Source organism: Aptenodytes forsteri, unplaced genomic scaffold, assembly GCF_000699145.1.
Source record: "Aptenodytes forsteri isolate BGI_AS27 unplaced genomic scaffold, ASM69914v1 Scaffold160, whole genome shotgun sequence".
Classification (NCBI taxonomy): domain Eukaryota; kingdom Metazoa; phylum Chordata; class Aves; order Sphenisciformes; family Spheniscidae; genus Aptenodytes; species Aptenodytes forsteri.
In genome coordinates this window covers 220423-230996 of record NW_008794882.1, presented here as the reverse complement: position 1 = coordinate 230996, position 10574 = coordinate 220423, and the positions used below count along the sequence as shown (strand labels likewise).

The following is a 10574-nucleotide window of genomic DNA, read 5'->3' as shown; positions in this document are numbered from 1 at the left end:
TTCAGCAACCTTTTATGCAGATGGATTACTGGAAAGGCAACTGAGAAAGAAGGTTCAGACCTCAAATTCTTGTTTGATCCTTCTCAGTGTGGTCTGTGTAAGCAGCCCTGACTCTCTGGACGTGTTTTCTGATCTGTAAGTAATCCTGCGATTACATCTTCTGTTGCTTACTCTCTCTCTGCCTCTGGAGTAGGACAGACAGGATGGATTAGAAGTGGCTTCTGCGTGTTACTTCATAGACCTGAGTTTGTTCCTAGCTTCATTGCTACTTTCTTTTGCATCATGGATTGAGTTATTAGCTTCTTAAGGTTTGGCCATCTAAAACTCATAAACTGTTAGAGGTGACTTAGAGCACTTGTCTGTACTGTGGCAGAACCCAAACACATAATCAGAGACACAGTGTTACTATGTGTGTGCAACAGTCTCTGCCTTTATCTATTTGTGGGTTATGGGTAAACTTCTTTTCTTTACTGAAAAATTTCTTTACTGAAAGAGTGGTTAAACATTGGAAGAGGCTGCCCAGGGAAGGGGTTGAGTCCCCATCCCTGGAGGTATTTAGAAGACGAGTAGATGAGGCACTTAGCGACATGGTTTAGTGGGCATGGTGGTGTTGGGTCGATGGTTGGACTCGATGATCTTAGAGGTCTTTTCCAACCTCAATGATTCTATGATTCTTAAAACTGTCTATTTTCTGCCGTGGCCCAATATTGTTTGATTGTTATTCCCAGGCACTCTGAAATGATCCAGGAAATGCAGCAACCACCACAGTCCAGTATCCTATGTCCGACAATAGTTAGAAGCAGCTGCAAGATTTGTTCCGTTCATAATTATAGTATGCTGTGCTTAGTAAACTTACTGAGAGGCTGTTGATGTCTAGGAAGAGTATGATTGATGAATCTTGTAATTTACCATTTATAGCTAATTGACTTCTGAGAACAAGAGTAGGTGTGAAGAAGTTGGATGTTGTTAGACTAGGAGAACTCTAGAGGTCCCTTCCAGTCAACATTTCTATGACTGTGGTGTTTCTAGAAAGGAATTCTTTCCTTCTCTAATTCTTTGTTACTTGGGCCCTACAGATAGTTTGCCTGCTCCTTTTCTTTTCTGGTACAAGTGGCACAAACGCTTTCCCTGTTGGTGTAGGGACCTGTCACTGATGTCCTGACAAAATGTACTGTACAGCAGATGTGTATGACAGCAGGGACAGAACTTTGGTCTGGAAGTCCCCTTATGTTTCTCCTTTGTTGGCTTCTCTGGACCAGATTCATAAACACTGTTGTGTCTGCTGGCAAGCTGCTTTATAGTGACTTCCTCATCATGCTAGTATTTGAATGCCTAAGATGAACTGTTATCTTAGGAAACAAGGAACAGCCGTTTTGTATCCTACAAGGGAGGGAGAAGAGCAGTGGGATGATAGAGATGTTAAATGAATCATGAAGCTAAACTCATTAAATGCCTTTCTTCTTTCACCCTCACCTCTTGTAGACCTTAATCGGTGTTCTTATTTGTGCAGCGACTGCACTTTGAGGACCTCACCAGGACAGAGGTTATGAGAAAAGGCAGTTGTCTTCAGAGATGGATGCTCAGGTTTGCCCTGAGGTGAGAAGACAGGTTTCCCACAGAACTGCTGCTGACCCAGTTTTGTTCTCTCCTGTCATAGCCTTTCTTTAGGCTTCTGAATCTGCGCAAGCTGGGTCTGAGTGACAATGAAATCCAGAGACTTCCCCCTGAGGTTGCCAACTTCATGCAACTGGTGGAACTGGACATCTCCCGTAATGGTAAGGTCAAAGCTAAATGGGGAGTGGGTGCCCCACAGCCCTGCTTCTCTCAGTGTAGTAGTACTACCCTGTGCACTCATGTTCTGGAAGAGGCAGTACCCTTTCACAGTCCTGCAGAGTGATCTCTTGTGGGTCCTGAGCTATGAAAATATGGTTGTCTTACTGTGTCTTAGGCTGTTACCAGTACCTGGTGTCCCATTTTCCATGATAGGCTCTTCTCAAGCCTCTTTTTTTTCTTTCACATATTTTTTCCAGACATTCCAGAAATTCCTGAAAGCATCAAATTCTGCAAATCCTTGGAAATCGCAGACTTCAGTGGGAATCCTCTCTCCAGGTAGGAAGGCATATGCAACCCTTTTGTCCAGCTGAGAATGAGAGTTGAAGTTCCTCATTCTCCCTAGCTTTCTCTGGTCTTCATCTTGTAATTGTCTTCCCTTGAAGTCAAGGCATAGGATCACCCTGCCTTTGCCAAGACCTGCAGATGTCTGCTCTCCTAGCAGGTGGAACACTCAGCATAGGGAGGAGCTGGTGTGTGCTCCCTCTTCTGTGGGGCCTATGGCTTGGATTGATGAGCCTTTAGTCATACTGTTGCCACTGGTGTGAATGGTGAGGCCTTTTGTCCTTTTGGAATAAGTTTGTTACTCTCTCCCCATCCCTTCACCCTGGTGCAGAAACCGGAATGGGTGTGGACTCGTAGTAGAGGGGTAGAGAAAGGCCTGCATGCTATCTTCTGCTCTCTGTCAGTCCTCTTTGCTCTCTGTCAGTCCTCTTTGCTCTCTGTCAGTCCTTTTTGCTCTCTGTCTTCTTATTTATAACTTAGGATGGCTGTCCTTTGAACTCTGTGTTCCGTCGGTTTCCCCGATATCTCAGTGCCCAGAGCTATGTCCAAGAACAGGGCTCTCTGCCTTGTCTCTTCAGTCTTCTGTCTCTACAGCTCTTAATCCATGATGTTTTGGCAATTTAAGTATGGGTCCTCTGCCTTGGTGAACCATGCTTTGAGGCAGTGGTGTCTTGATGCATTGTCTGCCAGGGTCCCTGTAGATGCCAGTTTGACTCCAGATGCCTGCTGCCCTTTGTGCTCCTGGGCAAGCGCTGCCCAAGTCGCCCTTTAAATAGATTTAACTCTCTGGTTCCCTCTTGTGGTGCCAGACACTGCCAGAGTGGGACAAGCTTTTCAGTCGGTGAGAATCCCTGTACCACAGGAATGACCAGGACTTCTACACTAGAAGTTATTTGTCAGTGTCTTTTTGTGGCCCAGAGTTGTAAATGTGTGTCGTGAGCAGTGGGGCACAGAAGCTCCAGGAACTGCCTGTGAACAGCAAAGGATTTCTCCTTTTCACGGGTCTTTCCCTGTTCTGTTGCACCTTAGAGCTGTTATGATGATACTACTTGGTCCTGGGGAATGCTGCAGTGTCATCTGCAGAAATATCCTTAGGTGGGCATTTGGATTACGTGGTAACCCTCCCTACTTCCAAATTTAAATGATCACATGGCATATGCTTGAGTACTGCAGAGCCAAGTTTGCACACTTGGACACATAGTGACTTTGGTGCAAGGGGGTATTGTTGTCTTGAAAATGGGGCATATTCTGGATCAGGAGCCAGGGTCAGAGTTGGTTCCTGCTCTTCTCCTTTCTACATGTTGATACCAATTGGGATAAGACTGGCTTTTTGGAGATTTAAGTGAGGAATTTAGGGCTTGTTTTGTGCACAGAATTAATGGTGTTTTGTTCTGTTGTGCTTTCACAGGCTTCCAGAGGGCTTCACACAGCTTCGGAGCCTGGGCCATTTGGCTTTGAATGATGTGTCCCTGCAGAGCCTCCCCAGTGACATTGGGAAGTGAGTATGCCCCCGTTCCTCATAACGGGGAGGAGGGTTGGGGTGGGGACACCATGCTATTGGGGTGGCGACACTAGCAGGACTTGGAGGGGAAGAGCGTGCCATCCCAGTTACAGCTTGCCACTGTACTGAACATACTGTGTGAGCACGTCTAAGTATTCTTGTTAAAAGACAACCTTTTTAAAAAGGTTCCTTTCCTGGTCTCAGCTGCTTGTCCTCCTGTGTGGTCTGTGGCACAGGCAAGGAGTGCATCCAGGCTTCTCAAATCCTTTATCTTTCCTTACTTTATGAGTGCCCGTTTGCCCCTCTCCAAACAGGTGTGGTCTGTCTGATGATGTTGAAATGATTTATGCTGCTAGCAAATGGCCAAGGCAAAGCCCATGGGGCTTTGCCTGTGGGGTGCAGTGCCCCTCCCATGGGATTTGGCTTTCTACACGTGAGGGATTTTATTTTTTTGGGCAGACAGTCCTGTATGTGATACCATGTTTTCTTGTCCTGAGTTTGGGTGCAGTGTTGTTCCCCCATGATTTTGCAATAAGCAGTCACCTTCATCAGTAGTCATTTAAGATCCTCTTTGTTTTTTGTTTTCCCCTGTCATCTCCATGCATGGGTACACAATCATGTGCATGCATTTGTGCAGGTCATGAGGGGTGGTCCCAAGGGAAGGGATATGAGCATCTCCTTTTATCCCTGAAGCCCTATTCAGTGAATCTGGCTTTCTTGCTCCCTTTTCTCTTGCAGTTTGGCAAACCTGGTGACTTTGGAGCTACGTGAGAACCTGCTAAAGACTCTCCCCACGTGAGTGTCTGTCTGGTGGCTTCAGGAGTTTCCTGCCTGATTGTTCTTACTGATTCCTCAGGGACTTGCTGTTTCTGTAGTACAGGTTCTAGCACTTTGCTTGGGAGGGCTCAAGGCTTTGCATAAATTAGCTGCATCTTGCTGGATTTCTGTAAATTGGGGTGAGGAGGGAGAGAGATGGTACAGGTCTTAAGAGCAGGGAAGGATGTTCAGAATCTGTACTCAGCCTCTGTGTCAGGATTGATTTGGAATAGACGGGGTTCCACAAGAAAGCTGTTGGAAATGGTGAGAACCATTTTTCCTGGAGAGGTGGAGCAGATGACAGATTCTTTTGGAAAAAGAGAGAAAAATGTACTGATGTGGGTATAGGAAGAACTCTGTATACAGTGAAGTTCATCATTTGAAGAGCAGCAGAATACAGCTGAAGACACATTTTGCTTCTGACATCTCTGTTTTCTTGGGTATCCCTTCTGATTGTTCTGGTTGAGCAGTTTGTGGGAATGGGTGGGATAACTGGCTTTCCTGCAGCAGACAAAAAATAAGCCAGCAAGGGAGAAGAGGTAAGTCTTGTTAAATGTTTCAGAGAGTTAGGGACAGAGATGAATTCCTGGTAGAGGATCTGGTTGGTACAGCTGATGCTATCAGGTAGATAGGATGTGGAGTACTAATGAGTCTCTACGTTAATCTCTGGTTTGGAGCCCATGAGAGTTGTTTGTTGAGTTTTCTAACCTACGTTAGCTCTGTCAGCTTGTTTTCTGCCTGCTTATCCATCCAACTGATGATTCCCTCAGTCTTCCTTGAACATACGTTGGAAGGGATTCTACTTGACTTCTTTTTGAATAGCAGTGTGTTTTGGCACCACACAAACTCCGCAGTGAATGTGTGAAGCATGCAACTATTGTCACTTTTCCTCAGTGCCCTCTTACTATTCATGGCAAGTATTCAATTTGACTACCCGTACTTTCCCTCTTGCTCCTCTGCTTTATTTAAAAAAGAGGGCAAAGGACGCATCTCATGATACAATGTTCAGGCAAGGCTTTGAGTCTCTAAGCAGTTAGGGCTTTAGTCTTGCTTCTTCTGTGATGGCCATGCCTCCCTCACTGTGAGACGTTGCTTTGACTCAGGCGCATGCTCTTCCTGATGGTTATTTTCCTCTGGGACCTGCAAGTACAGGCTTTGTATGACATCAGTTATATCTGCTTGTAGAATTCATGTGTCAGCTTTGACCCAGAGGACAAGACACTTCTAAAAAGGAGCTGAAAGAGTCTGCACTGGTCAGCTCCCAGGCTTCACGTCTGGTGATTACACAATGTAGAAGCATAATTCAAATTAACACTGTCATCTTGTCTCTGATGCCAAAGTCACTGGATCTTTTCTGCACAGAAGTTGTCAGCGTTAACACCCTGTCACAGAAAGGCCCCACATGGAATATAGCCACAAGGGAGAACATGAGAGCCAAAGCCCCTTGTGCCAGGCTGAGAACAGGCAAGCAGGAGAAATTTGGGTCCTGGTGCTGGGACCCAAATGTCTGTTCCATGTGTTCTTTGTGTTCATACAGACAGGTACCACCACTGTGATACATCATATAAACGAAGAGGTGCAATAGCTACATCCAAAGCTGGGCTTTCAAACTGCAGTGAAGAATGGTCCCAATGACTTTTCACCATCTAGGAACCAGCAAGTATCTGGAGTTTGAGAATTCAGTCTGTGACCAAACCCATATGGTTTCTGGGGAGATCTCTCATGCCCAGTGCTCCCTTGTTTCCCTATGTTAGATTTGTATGCTATCCAGCAAGATACTTGTAGCATGCTATGAGTTTTTGGGGTTTTTCTCTGAAAGATAAGTCCAGGCTTGATATTCATTCTGCAGTGCAATTCCAGCTTCCTTTGATCTTTCCTCAATTTCCCAAATTCTACTTTTGGATGACTTCCAAAAGTAGAAGGAGGATCTTGAAGGCTGAGGCAATTTTCATCAGATCTGTCAATCAAATATGAGATCGAAATCAATGGCCAAAGAAATTTCAGTGGTACTGTCAGGTACTCTACCCAGGTCCGAAGCTCTCTTGTACTTAGTCTGGTTGCAAATTGTGCCCAAGAATGGCTCTAAACAAGTCCAAGTGATCTTGCCAAAGAGTAGAATGACTTATTGAAATGATTGATGCTTTTAGTTTTCAAGGTTACTGAGCCCAGTAGGTAGATGGGCTTCAATACTGTGAATTTGTGACTGCATAATGCATCAGTGTCCTTTTGATTTTTGTTGTTGTTGTTGAGCTCCTTAAAAGATCCAGTTTGCAATGACCTTTACTTGTCAAAATTTAATTTCATTGGTTAGTCTTCTGCTGTCGACTGAGTTCTGAAACAGTTCGTCTTGTACAGCTGATTATCACTCCTCATGTCTCCCACACAGATGGGACACAGCTTGCCAATAATTTGGAAAGGGTAGCTCTTGTTGATGTATTCTCATGGAATAGTGGAGGGTGATCTATACTGAGGCATTTTGCAAGACCTTGTATATCAACATGGATTCCACAGCTCACTTGTCCCTATTTTGGGAATTCAAACTGTGAAGGTGCGAAGGGACAGTCAAGGCTGCTTCACCCTTCAGAGAAGTCAAAGAGCAAATGTACAGTCATAATGAGAGACTGCTATACAGCAGAATCCTTTTGATGATCCTGTTGATAAACCTTTGCTTGAGTTAATATCTCAAAATCCACCACTGCATAAGGTAAGAACTTGCTTTTCCTGTGTAGCCCAAATATTTTTTATAGCCTGGCCCAGGCAAGACAGATCTCTTTTATCACTTTCTCACAGATTTGCAGCCCCCAACTTCCTTAGCTTGGAGGGCATTGAGATGTATAGCTCTATTTCCAGAGAAATGTAGTGATTTCTGTATTAGGACAATTCCTTATGAAAAGAATAAAAAGAACTGAAGACCCTCCCTACTGGGGAAGCGGGCAGTGCTGAGATGGCGGTTCTGCCCTAGTGTAAAGTGAGAGGCAGCAACCCCTGTTTGGGGAAGTGGGAGTTGGAGTTGATGGGGTAGGACTGAGAGCCGAGGACACATGAACACCTGGGCCATGTCAGAAGAACTGAATCCTGGTTTTGTGGGGTTGCAGACTGCAGCCTTTTATATCACCAGGTCGTAATGTGTTTGGATACTCAGGGCACATCGTTGGACTACCAGTGTTGACAGGCTTTGGTTCCCGTGCAGGCTTCTCGTAGTATCTTGCCTAGTGCACTTCTTGTCTGTATGTCTTGACCTCTTCTGAGACATCGTGCCAGTGTTGTCCTTCCCTTTCTCTTAAGCAGCATGGGCATCCCATTTGGGGAAACTGAGACTGTTGAATTTGTCATTCCTGCCTCTCCCTGCAGCTATGGTCCCCTTGCCCCCCAAATATGTATTGTCCTCTGCTGACTCTCTCCTGTTACCTGTTAGTCTGTGCCCAGGTCCCTATCCTTGCTGCAGAAATGGGCAGCAATATTAAGGCGTGGCTTGTCATCTGTCATGTTTTTGGTCACAGAGTATTTTATGGTGGGAGGGGGAGACGGCAAATTGGTGACAGAGTGGAAACTGGCTGCTTTGGGACTGCTGGTGCTACTGAACCCAATTCCCTGGTGCAGATGGTCTGGCTTGGGGAAGGGTACCAACTCCCCTAAACTGCTTGGCTTAGAGGGACTATGAAAAAGGTCAGGATTGCCCCACCTGTTTTAGGAGTTATTAAAAATTATGTAATTTGTGAGATGTGTGTCCCAGATGCTAACCTTCTGTTCGTTCTTTCTTTCTTTCTTTTTTTTTTTTTCTTCTCTCTTCCCCTCTCTACTCCCTGTATCTTGCAGTTCACTCTCCTTCCTTGTCAAGTTAGAACAGTTGGATCTTGGTGGCAATGATCTGGAAGTACTGGTAGGTGAGGGATGGTGGGGAGGGAATATGGGTGGTTGGTAGGGGCAGAACCCTGTACCTCTGTGGAAGCAAGTGGTTTTTCATCTGAAATGCAAAGAAATAGACCCGCAGGTTGTTTGGGAAGATTCTCATCTGCCCACCATGACCTAGTCATTGTTCCCAGCATAATGTTCTCTTCATGTGTTGGCCCTTGTGTCTTGCTTCCTACTGTCCTCATGCACAACTTGCTCTGCTCTTTCGAATCACTTTTGCTCTGGGATGTTAATTCTTGCTATCTAGCTGCCTAAGGATCTTTTCTTTCCAATGAGACTCTCTAGTACTTCCTTTCTCTTCTGTGTTGCACTGCCCCCAGTTGTTGCTTTTCTCTTCTGCTAGGCCAACTTTCTGCCTTTCTCTTTTCGGATTTGATTTCTCTGCTGCAAAGTGCAGGACTATTCCGTGTTGTTCCTGGCAGTGAAGTCAGCCAAGCATGGGGTGTGTGCCCTCTGGATTGGGGTGCCTCCATGGAGGGCTCTGAGCGTAAGCGTGCTGAGAGCCAGTGCAGAGTCTTGAAATTCAGCTTGTCTTGACATTCAGGGACATCCAATGATATTCTTTAATTTTGCAGCTATGGATTAAGCTGTTACTGAATCCTGCTCTTAATGTTCTGGAATGCTTTTTGGCAGAAACCTATCTAAATTGGGAGGCAAAGGAGTTCGTGCAGCTTGCTATGCACAAGGCTGCAGCTTACTTGTGAGAACAGTTGTCTGACACTTGAACCGCACTCCAATGGTGCATTAACTCCAAACCCAAATGCTAATCAGTGTGTATGGTGTTTGTGGAGTGATGCTGTGAACGTATGTCTACCATTGCTGATGGTGCTGCTCTATCATGTTGAGTTGGCCAGTGTTACCCAAATGTTTGTTTTCATGTCTGAGAGGAGGAAGAGGAGAAAGACTCATTTCTTCCATTAAGCTAGAATTTCCAAAACCCTGTTTAGTTCTTGTCTTGCCTGCTACCAGACAGTCCTTGCTGTTGTCTTCTGTGTTTCCTGTTGGGACCTTCTGCAGCCAGTATGCCATCCCAGACATTTCCAAACATATGTGGTGCTATATTGTGGCACACCAACATGTTAGCTTCATAAACAATTTGGTGAATAGTTCTAGGAGGTGTAAAAGCAGTAACAATGTCTAGCTTTGCAGAGGTGTGGTGTGATTTGTAGCATCCTCGAGCAGCTTCTCCCCTGTGGAAGGGACTGATGCTATTACTGTCCTGCTCTGTTACAGCCAGATACTCTGGGAGCGCTACCCAACCTGCGTGAGCTTTGGTTAGACCGGAACCAGCTCTCAGCCCTGCCTCCGGTGAGTACCTGTTCAGGGCCATTGATTCACCACTTTGCTCCCTTCCTCAGCTGCTCCCTCGAGCTGTAGTGTCTCCTTTCTGATCCTAGGAGCTGGGCAATCTCCGCCGCTTGGTCTGTCTGGATGTGTCAGAGAACAAGCTGGAGCAGTTGCCCAACGAGGTCAGTGGGCTAGTAGCACTGACGGACTTGCTCCTGTCACAGAACCTGTTGGAATGCATTCCAGATGGGATTGGTGAGTATTGCGGGGTGGGGAGCAGTGCAGGATTTCACTGCCTTGGGCAGTGCTCCTGGCGGGGGGGCTTCAGGCAAGAGTGTATGTAACAAGGTATTAGGGCTTGATGGACATAGTCACAATCGTTGAGTGCAGAAGCAGTAGGTGATACTGGTGAGCAGAACTCTACAGGACGAGTTCAGGTTCTTGATCTGCAGACCTTATGGCAGCCTATCAGTACTTAAAGGGGGCTTATAAAAAAGATGGTGGCAAACTTTTTAGCAGGGCCTGTTGCGACAGGACAAGGGGGAATGGCTTTAAACTAAAGCCATTTAAATGTTTAAATGACTTTAAATGACTTTAAACTAATGTGTTGGTCGACAGCCGGCTGAATATGAGCCGGCAGTGTGCCCAGGCGGCCAAGAAGGCCTATGACATCCTGGCCTGTATCAGAAATAGTGTGGCCAGCAGGAGTAGGGATGTGATTGTGCCTCTGTACTCGGCACTGGTAAGGCCACACCTTGAATACTGTGTTCAGTTTTGGGCCCCTCACTACAAGAAGGACGTTGAGGTGCTGGAGCGTGTCCAGAGAAGGGCAACGAGGCTGGTGAGGGGTCTGGAGAACAAGTCTGATGAGGAGCGGCTGAGGGAACTGGGACTGTTTAGCCTGGAGAAAAGGAGGCTGAGGGGAGACCTCATCGCTCTCTAC

General features: G+C 46.0%; 1 protein-coding gene across 5 annotated transcripts in view; it reads left to right on the top strand.

Moving 5' to 3' along the window:
• The first annotated feature begins 1661 nt into the window (after positions 1-1661).
• SCRIB (scribbled planar cell polarity protein) overlaps positions 1662-10574 on the top strand; it is a 98633-nt gene continuing 89720 nt past the window's right edge. For all 5 annotated transcript variants that reach the window (XM_019470860.1, XM_019470859.1, XM_019470857.1 and 2 more), the window contains exons 1-7: positions 1662-1775; positions 2031-2109; positions 3524-3613; positions 4355-4411; positions 8249-8312; positions 9578-9652; positions 9742-9886. In XM_019470860.1, the coding sequence (XP_019326405.1) occupies positions 1742-1775; positions 2031-2109; positions 3524-3613; positions 4355-4411; positions 8249-8312; positions 9578-9652; positions 9742-9886 (544 nt within the window). In that variant the 5' untranslated portion in view covers positions 1662-1741. The remainder of the gene's footprint in view (positions 1776-2030; positions 2110-3523; positions 3614-4354; positions 4412-8248; positions 8313-9577; positions 9653-9741; positions 9887-10574) is intronic.